The 16,866-nt window shown below is 50.9% G+C and overlaps 1 protein-coding gene across 1 annotated transcript in view; it reads left to right on the top strand.

The window, feature by feature from the left end:
* The window catches only part of SLC4A5 (solute carrier family 4 member 5), a 68,952-nt gene that overhangs the window by 20,759 nt on the left and 31,327 nt on the right, over positions 1–16,866 (top strand). Inside the window, exons 4-6 of the mRNA XM_008147429.3 lie at positions 11,242–11,402; positions 12,389–12,544; positions 13,882–13,977. Of these exons, the coding sequence (XP_008145651.3) occupies positions 11,242–11,402; positions 12,389–12,544; positions 13,882–13,977 (413 nt within the window). The remainder of the gene's footprint in view (positions 1–11,241; positions 11,403–12,388; positions 12,545–13,881; positions 13,978–16,866) is intronic.

Here is a 16,866-nt window from a genome sequence, read left to right as displayed (position 1 = left end):
GAACCCACAGAGGAGACTGAGCAGGCGCAGCTGGAGCCCGAGGGGAACCAGGGCGGGGAGACATTAAGATGGAGGAAGGGGGGCCAACAAGTGGGGGAAGAACTGAGGAGTATCCACAGGATGGAGAGAGCCGCACAGTCTCGAGGGAAGGATGGGGGTAGAGGATGAAGAAGGGAGTCAGGAGGATGAAGGTGGGTTCAGTTGGACAGTTTTTCCAAGACGCTTGTCTGTGAGGGCAGGAGTTTGAGAAGTCTTTCAGTGGGAACGTGGGGTCAAGGAGGCTTTTGTTTCTTGATTTTTGAGGATGAAAGAGATGTGAGCCTATTGAAGGCTGACAGAAAGGGCCCAGATGAAAGAAAGTGGTTTAAAGATGCAAGAGGCAGGGAAGGGCTGCTGGATGGAGGATGCGGGGCCCTGGGAGCAGGTTTTGGGGCTCCCACAGCCAAGAAGGCCCCCGCCTCTCCACAGTGACAGGACTGAAGGAGAAGAGGGCAGGGCACCGCAGTGAGGTTTGGGGGCTCCTAGCAGCGTTTAGAGAGTTCTGAGCTGGTGATTCCCAGACTGGTCTCTCGATTAAGAAGAGCGAGGCGTGGAGCGCTGACTGAGGAGTTGCAGCTTGCCTGTCTTACTGCAGTGGAGCCACGCATGGAGATTTATGGTCAGAAGAAAGTTTCTAAAGACTTGATGCTTATCTACCAGCATCGTACTGCTTGTCATTATCGAACTACTTGTCTAATTTATCAAGCTACTTTCATATCCAGGATCACACACGGTCCTTCCCTCTCCCTCCCCTAGTCAAACGCTGATACCCGATGCTTATGCTGGGCAAGCGGGAAGACGTCATTTTATACGAATCAGAACCTGGATCAAGTTCTAGGCAGAAGTGGGCAAGGTACCCCCAGGCCTCAGAGGCCCTGGTTCCAGCCAGTGTTCCCATCTTGGAGCTGTGTGAACCCAGAATGGGGTTGTGCTAGGGCATTCGTTCCCCCAGAGGCTCAGTGATCACTCGCAGTTAGCACAGCTTGGGAAGGGCTTCAGGAGGCCTAACAGACTGGAGGGGCCACCTTCCAAGGGCCTGCAGTGAGGTCGGGGAAGCACCAGTCCACAGCCACAGAGACCGCCACGCAGTGATGCAAGGCCATCAAACGGTGGACCTGGCACGGTAAGATCAGATGAGCTGGTCACTGAGTATGACAGGAAGGCTAGTTAAGTGAGGAGAGAGGGCAGGACCCTCCCTTGCCTGGCTGGAGCTCCTCAGAGCCCCTGGAGCCTGGTCATCAGGAGAGACCACCTCCCTCCAACAGAGGACATCCTTGCAGTTGTCAGGAGAGGAGAAACCCCACCGTCAGACCACCTTGCGAGCCAAGACCCAGTTGATTTATCCATATAGAGAGAAAATGTAGTCTAAATTGCATAGAATAATATCCATAACTAAATATATATTGTTAAACTTTTTATTGTGGAAAAGTTCAAACACAAAAAGAAGAGAGAATTGTGTAATGAACCCCCATGTATCCATCACCCACCTTCATGAATGATTAGTGTTTATGATTAACTAGAGGCCCGGTGCACGAATTCGTGCACGGGAGGGCTCTGGCCAGCTCACCTCGACTGGGGCCCGATCGGGCTGGCTGGGGGAGGGGATGTGGGAGGTTGGCTGGCTGGCCCTGCCCCTGATCAGGGTGGTGGTGGGGCGAATGGGGGTGGGGCTGGCTGGGGAGAGGGGCCGAAGGTGGTTGGCCATCCAGCCCCACCCCCTGGTTGAACTCCCGGTTGAACTCCTGGTTGAGGGGACAATTTGTATATTAGCCTTTTATTGTATAGGATACTCCACCACTATTTTTTGTTTGCTCTCAGGGATTTTGTTTTTGCCGGAACAGTTCTTAAAACATCTCAGCTGTTGTAAACATTTTAGCACAGGTCTTTATGAAATTACACTTCTTCTGTAAATACAACCACTATGCCATTACGGCTCCTAACATAATTGAGAGCGGTTCCTTGATAGGATGAGACATCCAGTCCAGATTCAAATTCCCCTGACGGTCTTAAAAATATCTTTTCACTGTTGCTCTGTACAACTTAGAATCAAAGCAAGATCTACATGCTGGTTGTGGCAGTTACGCCTCCTGTCTTGTCAGGATCAGAACTGCTAGACTCCAGAGATGCCGAGGAATGGTCCCCCTGAAAGCCCCCTGGCACGCGCTCTTTGTGCTACGTCAGGAGCCCCCATCTGATCGGTCCAGCGCCAACGACCACAGCCTAAGCTCGTGTGCGCTGTCCGGCCCTGTGTGCGATGCCTGGGAGAGGGAAATGCCCCTGTCATGGTCAGGCTGCGTGTTAACCGCAGGCCACTTGGTTAACATATGCAAAAGGAGGAAGCACCCGCAGAATACAGGGGGACCTCATGGTGCCCAGGACAGTCAGGTCTCTCAAGGGCTGGACTCAGGGCACCAGGCTGCCCTCTTTCTCTGCCTCTTTCTGGGCATCTCCGTTACTCTTCCGTGGCGGGCTTCTTCTGCTGGTCTCTGCCCTTGGCCATTCCGCAGCCTCCATGTTTGCATCTGCTCTACTCAGGGGATCATCCCAGAGTTGCTGGCTGCTCCTCAATCCTAATTCCTCATTCTTCCAAGAGAATCTGATTTGCCCAACTTTGGTTGTCTCATCACTGTGACGCGGATCAGAGTTTCAGGGAAGGAAGGGGAGGGCTGGCCATGGCCTGGGAACACATCCCCTGGACAGCAGCAGAGCTTGGGGGGGGCGCGGGTGCGGATGCAAAACCGTCCACAAACTGTCCTAACCTCTGGAGGACCTTCAAGAAATGGACAAGACAGAATAGTAGTAAGGAGTTTGAACATACATACTTATCTCATTCTAGATCGTAGAAATGCAATTATTTTTATTTTATTTATTTAAATTAAAAATATTTTTATTGATTTCAGAGAGGAAGGGAGAGGGGGAGAGAGATAGAAACATCAATGATGAGGGAGAATCATTGATCAGCTCCCTCCTGCATGCCCCCCACTGAGGCATGTGCCCTGAATTGAACTGTGACCTCCTGGTTCATAGGTCGATGCTCAACCACTGAGCCACACCGGCTGGGCTTGCCCCATACACTTTCTACCACTCTTGGTTTTAACTGAGCAGCAACTTCCTGTCATTGTCTCGGTGACAGAGTTACTAGTCACCGGAAAGGCCTCTGTTCTGAGCCCCCTTTGTGTGACAGAGAACTGCTTACTGTGACCCTTCGAGGTTCTGTTCCGATGCATCCCAGCTGGGAGCGAGTGTCCGGACACTGCCCGGCTCAGACAAAGTCCCTGGGGGCCCTTTCCAGCCGGAGATTTTCTTTCCACTTGACCTGCTTCTCCTCTGTAATTCCCCACTTTTTGAAGCCAACTGTGGCATAAAGGTCACTTTGCAATGCGTTGCTTGGGATTATACATTAACCGCTCTTCAGGCTTCTGAGAGTTTAAACCTGGCTTTGGCCAGAGGCTTTTTAAAGAGCCCATTCCTTTATTCATTCTGAAAAGGGATTAACCATTTTATTATGCAAAGTTCGAGTTTATGCAAATGTAGTATGTGGTAGAACGAACCCCCATGTACCCATCACCCAGCATCAATGGTTACTGGCTGACTCATGGGTGTCTGTGTCTCTAGCCCCACCCACTACCCCGGACCCACACACTAAATGCTGCTGACACAAACCCTGGACACCATCATTCCATCTGTAAACATTTCAGTACGTGTCCTTAAAAGATAAGGCCTCTTTCTTTTCCAATTATTTTTTATTGTAGTAAGATGTACTTAACATAAAATTTACCATCTTGACTATTTTTAAGTGTCTATATTAGTGGTATTAAGTGCATTCATAATGTTGTATAACCATCACCATCCATCTCCATAACTCTCTTCGCCTTATAAAACTGAAACTCTATACCCATTAACCACTAACTCCCCACTCCCCCCTCCCTCCAGCCCCTGGAAACCACCATTCTCCTTCCTGTCTCTATGATTTTGACACTTCTAAATGCCTCATGTAAGTGGAATCATACAGTACAAATATCTCTTCAAGATCTGTTTTCAATTATTTGGGTAAAGACCTCTTTTTTTTTTTAATTACAGTCACAGTAGCACTGTCACATCATTTGAATTTTATTTAATTTTAATTTTTTTTTTTGAGAGAGAGAGAAAGAGAACCATTGACTGGTTGCCTCCAGCATGCACCTCAACCACAGGTGGGAGCAAACCCGAGACCCTTGGGTGTATGGGCTGGCACGCTAACCACTGGGCACACCAGCCAGGGCTGTCACATTGTTTTTAAAAAATGACAGTAATTCCTTATTTTCATCAAATTATTCAGGCAGTATCCATGTTCCCCAAATTATCTCATATTTTTAAAAAATATGATTAATCCACACATTGCATTTGGGAGATATAGTTCTTATGTTATTTTTAACCTACAGGTTCCTCCTTCTTTATTATTCCCTTGCAGTTGTCGTTATTGCTAAAGGAATGCATCATTTACCTTGTATGGTTTTCCATCTTCTGGATTTTGTTCATCCTGTCCCTGTGCTGGTGTTTAGCCGATTCCTCGGCCCCTGTGTTTCCTCTAAAGTGATGGTTGGATCCAGGCTTCTGATTCCGTCTGACATGTTCACACGTGACTCTTTCAAAGGCGGTGGTGTTTGCTTCCATCGGGAGGCAGCTCCTGCCTGGCTGACCTTGGCGTGTCCATCTGTGACGATACTAGACTGTGGCCCTCGCTGCTGAGGTCATTCTGGGTATTCTAAAACACTCTTAAACTCCACAGGTGTTGAGCTGTCTTTTTCTCAGTCGTTTCCTCATAGCCAGACTTCACCCAACGTGATCAGTGAGGCCTTGCGACCCTCAAGCAGGAGGGCACCAGCATTTAATGAGCTCTGCTCTGGGCAGGGGACATAAGGGACCGCAGAGAAGAAACAGTCTTGTCCTCAAGTAGCTTGATATCTACTGGGGGAGGCAGGTACAGATGCTTCTCAACTTACCATGGGGTCAAGTCCCAATAAATCCATATTGCAAGTTGAAAATATTGTAAGTCGAAAATGCATTTAACCTGCTGGGACATCACAGCTGAGCCTCGCCCACCTTAAATGTGCTCAGAACACTGACATGCCCACAGCGGGGCAGTTACCTCGAGGGTCATCTCAAGAGCAAGTGCCTTCCTCTTCTTCTCACCAGAAGCAGGAGATACAGACGGGCACTTTGTGGACACGATGAGATGGGAAAACACAGAACATAATGTCCCCAAAATGCTGGCAACACCGTACACAGTAAACAGGTTGTTTGCCCCGGTGATCACTTGGCTCACAGGGAGCTGCGGATCGCTGCTGCTGCCCCGCATCATGAGAGTATCGTACCGGGCAGCATCGCTAGCCTGGGAAAAGACCGAAATTAAAAATGCCAAGTATGGTTTCTAGTGAATGCCTGTCCCTTCTGCACCATTGTAAAATCAAAAACTCAAAAGTCAAACCATTGTGAGTCGGGACCATCTGTATGTACCAAACAACGGGAAAACGCGATCGACTGTAATTAATGGTTTTAGCCTCTGAGTTCCAGAAGTCAGAAGTCAGGGGTTTTACCTAGAACCACCTGCAGCAGAGTTGCCTGGGTCCCATCCAGATCTTCGGATGTGAGTTGGGCCATGATCTGACCTAGACTTGTAGATTTAAAAGCATTTTAGCTATGTTTATGTGCAACCAAGTTTAAGAATCGTCGTTCCAGGAGAGTGGTTCTTAAAGTGTGGTCCCCAGAGCAGCAGCAGCAGCGCCAGGGAACTTGTTAGAAATGTCCACATTCTTGGCGTTCTCTCCCCTCCGCCCCAGACCCATGAAATCAGGAAGCTGAAATCTGCATTTTCCCAAGGCTTTCAGATGACACTGATGCATACTTAAGGTCAAAAACCCTGTCCCAGGTGTTTGTTATAGGAAAAATAAAGGGGATGAGTGAGAGAGAGGCTTTTAGGAAAAGTGGCACTCTTGCCAGGTGATGGAGAAAGAAGGGATTGGATCTGGAAAACAAGGAAGAGGACATGCTACTGCATAGACCTATGATCCATGAAGGTGACCTGCCTGGGTGCTTGTTAGAAATGCAGAATCTTGGACCCCCTCCTGGGCCTGCTAAATCAGAATACGCATTTTTAACAAGATTCCCAGGTGATTTGTAGGCACAGTAAGAAACAAAAGTGGCCCTGGCCAGTTTGCTCAGTGGTTAGAGAGGCAGCCTGTGGACCGAAGGGTCTCCGGTTTGATTCCCGGTCAAGGACATGTATCTGGGTTGCAGGTTCTCCCTGGCACTGGGCCACGTGTGGTGCATGCAGGAGGCAACCAATAGCTGTGTTTCTCTCACATGGATCTCTCTCTCTCTTTCTCTCTCTCTCTCTCCCTCCCTCTCTTTTTCTCTCTCTCTCTGCTTCTCTCCCACCTCCCTTCCACTCTTTCTAAAAATCAATGGAGAAAATATCCTCAGGTGAGGATTAAAAAGAAAAAAGGAACATGGCCATACTAGAAAAGAGGCTCTGGATTTCTGGTTCCACTCTTTCACCAGGTGTTCTAAGTGCCATCCTGAGGGACAGAGGCCACGTCCCCTCTGGTGTAAGGAGAATGGGACCCATGTGCCAGAGCGGCTTGCCTGCAGTGGGAACCCAGACAGGTCCAACTACCCGTCGTCACACAGTTCTCTATGGCTGCAGAGCAAGGGCTCCTCAACCTCAGGGCGCAGTCAGGTAACCTAGGAGCTTCCATGGCCAGGCCGCCCTCCTGATGGGCCACCATCCAGGCTGCAGTCTTTTCTAATCTCTCCAGGAAATTCTAACGGGCAGCCAGCGTTGGAAACCTCTGTTGCAGGGATGGGGTCCTCCATGTGTCCATGTTCCACTCAAGGTCAGAGTGAGCTCTGTTTCTAGCCGTCACCATTAAAAACACAAAATTGATGTCTAAACAGAACCACCACTCACCCTCTTTTTCTTTTCTTTTTTAAATATATTTTATTGGTTTTTTACAGAGAGGAAGAGAGAGGGATAGAGAGCTAGAAACATCGATGAGAGAGAAACATCGATCAGCTGCCTCTTGCACACCCCCTACTGGGGATGTGCCCACAACCAAGGTACATGCCCTTGAGCGGAATCGAACCTGGGACCCTGGAGTCCGAAGGCCGACGCTCTATCCACTGAGCCAAACCGGTTTCGGCCACCCTCTTTTTCAAACTACAGAATAAAAATTTGGTTTTAGAAAAAGGAAAAAAACAAACACAAAATCGAGTTCCAGTCCGCAGGCTTGCCGTTTCAACATCTTGATTCCCAAAATAGTTGCAAGGAGAACTGGAGAGGTGTCCCTCCTGAAGTCCTCGGGTATTTTTGAAGTCGTCCTGTGAATTTTTGGAAGTCAAGTTAGGGGTGCCAGCAGCAGAAACCTAGCTCTGGCATTTGCCCTGAACCCAGGAATGGGTAACTCGGCTTTTCTGCAGACGGCTCGGGCGGGTTGGTGCTCTCGTCTGTTTGTGTGTTGAACTCATGTTTTGTAGGTGCCTGACACTGTGGAGGTGGAGAGGGCTGACTGTCCTTGCTCTCTGGCATTAATAAGAGGATGTTTCAAAGAAGAGGTGTGCTCTCACCCCTCCTTCTGGGCAGAGGTGCATTCGGGCAGGTGGAAAGCTGAAGAAGGGGATGTCAGGGAGAGAGCGGCCTGGAATGTCCCCCAGGATGTTTGGGAGACAGTGTAGAGAGAGATCAACTCAAGTGCACTGGGACACATCACCTTTGGGGGAATAGAGGGGCAGGATGCGGGGGAGAGGGGGGGCGGGGGTGGTAAGGCCACGGAGTAGCAATAGCATCTTCAGTGACCAAGTAACAGTATAATTTATTTTGTGTATTTTTAAAAATATTTTTTTATTGAATTCAGAGAGGAAGGGAGAGGGATAGAGAGATAGAAACACCAATGATGAGAGAGAATTATTGATCGGCTGCTTCCTGCACGCCCCACACTGAGGATTGAGCCCACAACCCAGGCATGTGCCCTGACCGGGAATTGAACCATGACCTCCTGGTTCAGAGCCATGTCGGCTGTGCTATTCTGTGCATTTTTAAGAGGAAAAAAAGGGCAATGTGATTGTTGAGTAGAAGAAAGGCTTTCAGGGAGAAGGTGAGCATCCTCTTGACCAAAACATTTGAACTTGTTCTTTCATCTCTTCCTTGCAAATCCTTATGCTAGCACAATGTTTAGAAAAACTTTGGATTGGTACCATACAGACTTGGATCTGCTATAATTTAAATGGTGTTCGCCAAGTAGATCTCCCCATTTAAAACGTTAGCAGCACTTTGGTGAGTCTCCGAGGCAAGTGTTTGCGTGGTCTCTGCTCCAGGCCCTGTGTTTTAGGTTTTCACTTCCCAGGTCTCCTCTAACCAAACCTCCCCATCCTGTGTCCATCCAAGCCCTCAAGGCCTCACCAGGTGCCCGGTTAACTGATCTCAAATAAAGATATTGAATCAGAATGTTAAATATTGATAATGCAAAGTACTCATGCAATTGTGTCCAGAGGGAAGCTGGCACAGGAAATGATTTTCAACTCCATTAGTAACCAAAAGAATGCAAATGTAATATGATTTTCAGTTCTAGAACAAAGGTGAAAAAATGGCAATACTAGAGTTTGAGAGACTTTGGAGAAATGTGAGGTGGCCTAGATGTTGGTGGAAGTGTAAATTGGCACAATTTCTGGAGAACAGTTTGGCAATGTGTGCCATATACTTAGAAATATGCAGACAGCATTTCACCTCTTAGAGCTTATCCTAAGGAAATTATTGGACAGGGGCCAAGGATATTCAAACCAACGTATCTATACTAATAAAAGGGTAATATGCAAATTGGTCACGACGCCTTCACAGTAACAACCGAACAGCAGGCTGCGTGGGGTGACAAGGCTGGCAGGGGGTTTAGCGAGGGACGACCAAACGACTGACCAGCAGGATGCGTGGGGCAGCCAGGCCAGCAGGAGGGGCAGTTGGAGGCGACCAGGCCAGTAGGAGGGGGGGCAGTTGGGGGCGATCAGGCCAGCAGGGGGGACAGTGAGGGGCAACCAGGCTGGCAGGGGGCAGTTGGGGGCAACCAGGCTGGCAGGGCAGCAGTTGGGGGCAACCAGGCCGACAGGGGGGGCAGTGAGGGGCAATCAGGCCAGCAGGGGGGACAGTAATGGGCGACCAAGCCAGTGGGGGGGGGGCAGTTGTGGGTGACCAGGCTGGCGAAGGGGGGCAGTTGTGGGTGACCAAGCCAGTGGGGGGGGGAGTTGGGGGTGACCAGGCTGGCGGGGGGGACAGTTGAGGGTGACCAGGCTGGCAGGGGGGGCAGTTAGGAGCAATCAGCCTGGCAGGCAGAGGCAGTTAGGGGTGATCTGGCTGGCAGTTAGGGGCGATCAGGCAGGTAGGCAGGTGAGCAGTTAGGAGCCAGCGGTCCCAGATTGTGAGAGGGATCCCGGATTGGAGAGGGTCCAAGCTGGGCTTAGGGGACCCCCCCATGCATGAATTTTGTGCACCGGACCTCTAGTTTATAATAAAGAATAATTAGAGATAATCTAAATAAATGTCCTCCAAGTGAGGATTATTCATATCAATTATGGTCCATTCATACAACAGAGTACCAAAGATCCTTTAAAATGATATCAATTTAACAAACATGAGAGGATGTCCATGAGATATCATCCCCCATGGTGTCCATAATGTAAAATTGTGTGTGCACACATGTGTGTTCATGCACACAGAGATCTATAATGATAGTCATCAAAATGTCAACCATGGTATCTCCTGGTTGGGAGAGCTTTGAATGGCTTTACCTTCTTATTTTTATTGTTTCTAAAATTTTGAAAGCAATGTGTCCTGACCTGGAATCGAACCGTGACCTCCTGCTAAGAGGTCAAGGCTCAACCACTGAGCCACGCTAGCCGGGCAGGTTGGTCATCTTTAAGACAACTCCTCCATCAAAACCCAAATTCTCATGAGGGTCCAGGTTGTTTTCCATGATCCCTTTGTCTGTATCTGGACTGGAATCACACGTTTTAATGACTGAAGCTTTTTAGAAAGTTTTCTATCTACTGGAATCATGTCCCATCCCCATCTTCTCCTTTTACAGACTTTCCCCACCATTCTCAGACGGTACCTTTTTCAGAGGAACTTTAAATATATATATATATATTTTATTGATTTTTTACAGAGAGGAAGAGAGAGGGATAGAAGGTTAGAAACATCGATGAGAGAGAAACATCGATCAGCTGCCTCTTGCACACCTCCCACTGGGGATGTGCCCGCAACCAAGGTACATGCCCTTGACCGGAATCGAACCCGGGACCTTTGAGTCCGCAGGCCGACGCTCTATCCACTGAGCCAAACCGGTTTCGGCTAGAGGAACTTTAGAATTAGATGGTCATGGTCCACAAACACTCCCGTGGGGGTTTGATTGGAATAGCTGGAAGCTCCCCACTAATTTGGGGCTGACATCTTACAGAGCTGCGCTTCCAGGGGTGATTAGGTGCTGCCCTCTGCAGGGAGGCCCAGGCAGGTGCTAACTCTGGCCAGGCCTTCCCACTCGGCCCGCTCCACCCAGCCTGATTCCAAGGCTTCTAGAAAGGACAAATTCTTACACATCTGTGGTTTAACGTCTTTCCTTCCCCAGCTGACGTTTGGATTTTAACCTGAACTTTCAGGATAAAAATCTAGGGCACATGCTTGGGAACCACAGGTCCTGCGGTAGAACCCGTCAGGAAATGCTCCCAGCAACCACACCCCATAAGGCAGACACTGCACACGCACGAGTGACCAGCCCCAGGTAACCAGGTTCCGACGGAAACTTTAACAGCTTTGTTGTTCTAGAACACCGTAAAGGTCCCTCATTGTAGGCACACAGTTGAAGGATTTTTGGCACATGGGCCAAGTGGTGCCACCATCACCAGATCCAGCTTCAGAGCGTGCCCACCACCCCTGCAAAAGATCCCTTGTGCCCGTTTGTGGTCATTCCCTGGATGCCACTTTGCCCGGAGCACAGCACCAGGAGGAGTGGGGACAGAGGGCGGGGTCCCTGAGAGATCCTCCGCCTGTGAGTCTAGAGCCAACACCCCAACACCGTGCACAGAATAACTTGCAGGCCAACACCCTCTCCTGAGGAGACCCAGCTAGGGGCCCCTCCTGAGGACACTGGCCCCGCTGAGCCCCATCCTTACCCCTTCCAGGTGGATAAAGTTTGAAGAAAAGGTGGAGGAAGGAGGCGAACGCTGGAGCAAGCCCCACGTGGCCACACTGTCCCTGCACAGCCTCTTCGAGCTCCGGACCTGCCTGCAGACGGGAACGGTGCTGCTCGATTTGGACAGCGGCTCCTTACCACAGATCATAGGTGAGTGGGGACCGCGGAGGCCCCCCAAAACCAGGGCAGCTCTCCCCCCTCCCGCCTCCTGCCCATCCCCAGTCCATTCTCACCTCTGACACTGCCTGAGGCCGCAGTGGCTCCAAGGTTCAGTCCCCCGTAGAGTTCCAGCGGAGGAAAAGGGCATTTTCTGAAATGCAGTGTGGCAACAGGGAGAGGGCTTCTTCGTGTAGTTGCAGATACCCGTGGCCATGGCAACCTGGGTCCCGCAGGGTGTGAACGGATCATGGATCATCGTTCCTCTTTAGGAAATTAGCTCCCATTTCGTGGAGTGGCAGAGGGAGGGGGTGGCTTGCCTTGTCATCGCTTAGACTTTTTGTGAATTTTGTTCTAGCACATTCAATGTTGCCAGAAGCATTTTGCCCAAAATGCTTTCCTAAAGAGAATTCGTGTTAGGACTGAAATCCTTTAATTAACATGGTACTTGTGTGCTTCTAAGGGTACTTCCATATGTATATGATTACATTTACTTTAAAAATATATATTCTAAAATTGATTTTTGAGAGAGAGAAAGGAAGAGAGAGAAATATTGATGTGAGAGCGAAACATCAGTGGTCTGCCTCCTGCAGGCCCCCTACCGGGGATCCGCCCACAACCCCGCCTGTGCCCTGGCTTCGAATCCCACAGCGCACAGGATGACGCCAGCCCACTGAGCCACACCGGCCAGGGCTGATTTCACTTACTTTTGACAATAGAATTGATAGAGCAGAGGATTCTGCTCACATACACATGCACACCCACGCGTGTGCGCACATGCACACCCACGGACACGGGGGAGGCTGAGGCTTCGTGATGTGCCCGAGTTTCAGCAGTTTGTGGGAAGAGCCGGGACGGTGTCTGCATCCTGCCTCTTTAGCTCCCTTTTAATCCCACAAATGACAGATGGAACGGAAGACCCCACCACCCTGCCCGTTCTGTCTGGTCCTGGACGGACGAGGCGTGTTTGTTCCCCTTAGATGACGTCATCGAGAAGCAAATCGAGGACGGCCTGCTGCGGCCCGAGCTCCGGGAGAGGGTCAGCTACGTCCTCCTGAGGAAACACCGGCACCAAACCAAGAAGCCCATCCACCGCTCCTTGGTGGACATCGGCAAGTCCGTCTCCTCCCCCACCAGTGAGTCGGGCCCTGCTGGGGGCCCTGGGCTCCGGGGGAGGGGGCTGGTGCCAGGTCCTGGTGCCGGCCGAGCCCCGGTCAGCGAGAGCCTGGGCACCTTGGAAGCTTCCTGCACTTCACACAGCTGGAGACGTTCTGGGGGTTCCTTAGCCTCCTTCTCTAGCAGGCCTGCAGGGACCCCGTTGTCCCCACCCCCAGCGCCGAACCATTTCTAGGAAGAGAGTTGATTCTCAGCCTGGGCTGTGCCTTGCAATCCCGGGGGTGGGGGTGGGTGGGTGTGAGGGGGTGGAGGGGTTGAGGGTGGTGGAGGGGTTGAGGGTGGGCATGCTATGTGTCCTAATGCCTAGGTCCCACCCTGGAGAGTTGGATTCAGTTGGTCTGGGGTGTGGCCTGGAAACGGGGAATTTAGAAAGCTCTCCTGTGCAGTCAGGGTTGTAAAATGCTGTAGAGATGGTGTGTTTACGCTGAGGGCTTAACGTTTTCCCCACTGAGCCCCCCCAAGACGAGCCAAGCGCCCCAAGAAAAAGCGAAGCACAGTGAGATGGGGGAAGGGGCTGGGCCATCTCAGGGTGCCAGGCCTGGTAAGCCTGGCAGCTGGTCGTTCTGATTAGCAGGGGCTGGGGCAGGGGGGGGGGGGGGAGCATTGGGGGGAGTGGCTTGTTCCATTCACACATCTCAAACCTGCCACCCTCCATCTTGACATCCCAGAGTCGAGATGCCCAGACACTACTAGCCTTGCTGGCCCCGTCGGAGAAATGCAGTCCTCAGAACCAAGTAGCTAAATAGTGAGCCTTGAGGAATTTCTTTATGAACCGTCGGAAATGGGGGAGCGCTTAGCGTATCCTAATAGCTGCAGGCACACACGCGGTACCTACCATGTTCCAGCACTGAAGCGTGACTCGCTTCATCCTCACGATAACCCGTGACTAGGTACTGTTCTCATCATCCCCATCTGACAAACGAGAAGCCTGGGGCACAGAGAGGTTAAGTTACTTGCCTAAGGTCACACAGCCAAGCCAGGGGTGCAGTCCGGGATAAAGCCAGGCCTTCTACAACACCTGTGCCTATTTGAGCACTTGGTCATCTGTCTCACTTTCAACAGTACAAATATTTAATCTTGTTCAGACTGTTAACTTGCTTCAAAAAAAAAAAAAAAAAGCCCCCAAAACAAGAACAAAAAACAGAACTACCAAAAACACCCTCTTTCCTGGAAGGAGAAAAGACAGGTCTTGTAGCCCCGCTTTATTTAGGAGAAATGACAATACACGTAGTACCACACGGACGGGGGAGGCAAACCCCGGCTGCCAAGGCAAACCCCCATCTGCTCCTCCTCCCAGGTCGAAGCCCAGCCCGGAGCCCCCCGGCCGGCCCGAGCCTACACCGCTCCACGGAGGACCTGAGGATGCAGCCAAGCCTAAGCTACGGCCACCTGTGTGAGTGCGTTCCCGCCACTGCGCACAGCTCCTTCCTGACGGCCGGTCCTGGCTGTGCAGCTGTGGAACGCTGGCTTCCATGTTCTTGCAGAGGCCGAGGAGACAAAGCCCGGGACCTGTCTAGAATTCTCAGGACAGGAGCCAGGAAAATTCTAACTTTCACCCGAAAGCTGGTCTACTCTCAGAGCCTCATTTACTGCCATACGTTTTTAGTTTCCTCACCCGAGGATATTTCTCCATTGGTTTTTAGGGAGCGTGGGAGAGAGAGGGAAAGACAGAGAGAAACATCGATATGAGAGAAGCATGTCGGTTGGTTGCCTCCTGCACGAGCCCTGACCAGAATCGAACTTGGGACCCTTTGGTCCGCAGGCTGATGCTCTATCCACTGAGCCAACCTGGCTAGGGCTACTACCATAATTTTCTATATACTAATTATTCTGAAAAAAAATGCAGCTCTAAATCCTGACATAATCACTACCCAATCCTATGTGCTAGGCATTTGTAACTTAGTTTATACCTTGGTTTTCATCAAATTGATCATTAGCCCTGTTTTTGGTAAAAAGCCTTCCTAGAAACAGAATAAAAAACATGGGAGGTATCTTTCCCCCCCCCCCCCCCCCCCCCCCCCCCCCCAGGACAGAGAGAGCTCCCATCACTGGGTGACAGTCTCGAGCCACCAGGACAATGAAACGCTGGCAGTCACAGCCCCTGAGTGCCGGGGAGGTGCCTGGTTGCACACGGCACTTTTTCAGACAGTTCATCAGAGATGAACAGGATGGGTGAGCTTTGAGGCAAAGAAAAGAGGGGACTTGGAAAATGAAAAGAAAAGGCAGTGTGAAAATAGCAATCCTATTTTCCTTTAAAGACTTTCACTAAAATGCCAAGATGTGAGCAAACGCAGCCTAGGCCTGTGCCCCTACCAGGCCTGAGGGGTGTTTCGGGAGGAGCTGTGGCCCTTGTCCGAGGCCTCAGCTGCAGTTTGTCACAGGCTTTTTTCTCCATTCCTAGTGACCCTGGGTCCTCTTAGATCCCCCTGGACTTGGTTATTGCACGTCGGGGCGCCAGGGGGCAGCAGTGAGCAGGCAGCGAAGGTCTTCAGTTATTCGCTGTGTAGGAGGTCTCCCCTGCCCCTGCGCTGTGCTGTGCTGCAGGGGTGGGGACCCCAACCAAAGGCATGAATAAGCCATTACAGCATGTGTGCAGGTGGCGCCGGGGGAAAGCTCAGTGAGGAGGGGCTATTCCCGAGTTTTGGAGAATAAATAGGAAGGAGTTTTCCAGGAAGGAGAAGGGTGTTCTAAGCAAAGGAGACGAACAGCAGGTGCGGGAAGGCGCTGTGGAGGGTGCTGTGTATTCAGGTCTGGATATAGTGGTTCGCTAGTGAGGAGGGTAAGGCCTGCGGGAAAGAGGGTCCCCCTGCAGAAAGGCCCGGCCTTTATTCTGATGGGGACCCCGGAGAAACTTTAAGCAGGGACAGACCATGATCAGATTTTTACTTGAGAGAGATCTGGACTGGAGACCCCACCTGGGCTTCCTCAGCCCAAATGTGGGCGTGGCAGCGACAGGAGTGGTATAACTGAGCAAGGATGGAGGGCTTGAAGTCTCTGGAGGGGACGAGGGCAAAACAGGGCCCTCGGGGGAGGCCAGCAGGAGAGGATCTGGATGGAAGTAAGAGGAGGGGCGCCAAGCGAGCATGTTCTGGAAGTGAGGGGACACGCAGGCCGCAGAAAGTCAACAGGTCTGAGAGTGTCCCCTGGATCTGGCTGAGCTTCTCCTGCCTTAACCACAGAGGGGAACTATTGAGCTATCCAAATCATTCACCACCACCTTCCCTCCCTCTGCCAGCCCAAATCCCTAGCCATTCTTAAAGACTCACATGGGGCCCTCGCTGGTTTGGCTCAGTGGGTAGAGCGTCGGCCTGTGGACTAAAGGGTCCCAGGTTTTATTCCGGTCAAGGGCACATGCCTGGGTTGCCAGCTCAATCCCCAGTGGGGGGCATGCAGGAGATAGCTGATCAAGGATTCTCTCTTGTCATTGATGTTTCTCTCTCTCCCTCTCCCTTCCTCTCTGAAATCAGTAAATATATATATAAAAAGAAAAAGACTCACATGGGTCATGGAGGATGGAAGTGAAACTCGTCTTCTCTCTCCAATAAAGTCCAAGCTTAGCCGAAACCGGTTTGGCTCAGTGGATAGAGCGTCGGCCTGCGGACTGAAAGGTCCCGGGTCCGGTTCCGGTCAAGGGCATGTGCCTTGGTTGTGGGCACATCCCCAGTAGGGGGTGTGCAGGAGGCAGCGGCTGATTGATGTTTCTCTCCTATCGATGTTTCTAACCCTCTATCCCTCTCCCTTCCTCTCCGTAAAAAATCAATAAAATATGTTGTTAAAAAAAAAAAAAGTCCAAGCTTAGCGACACCTCCCCACCCCCAGGGTCTGGCACAGAACAGACATCTCTGTCTCTGCCCAGAAGGTGGTCTCTGCCCAGGAAAAGGGGGTGAGGGTAGATACAAGAATACAGCAGACTGAGTAGTGAGAAGGGAGAAGTAGAACCTGGGGTCTGGCAACTCTCTTAAGAGAGCCGCCAGCCCTGGCTGTGCAGCTCATTTGGTTAGAGCCATGGTCGGCAAACTGCGGCTCACGAGCCACATGCGGCTCTTAGGCCCCTTGAGTGTGGCTCTTCCACGGCCTGGGCAAGTCTATTTTAAAGAAGTGGCGTTAGAAGAAGTTTGAGTTTAAAAAATTTGGCTCTCAAAAGAAATTTCAATCGTTGTACTGTTGATATTTGGCTCTGTTTGACTAATGAGTTTGCCGACCACTGGGTTAGAGCGTTGTCCCAATAGGCCAAAATTTTGGGTTCGTCCCTGGTCAGGGCACATGCAAGAATCAACTGCTG

Source organism: Eptesicus fuscus, chromosome 16, assembly GCF_027574615.1.
Source record: "Eptesicus fuscus isolate TK198812 chromosome 16, DD_ASM_mEF_20220401, whole genome shotgun sequence".
NCBI lineage: Eukaryota > Metazoa > Chordata > Mammalia > Chiroptera > Vespertilionidae > Eptesicus > Eptesicus fuscus.
This window is presented reverse-complemented; position numbering and strand designations above follow the sequence as displayed.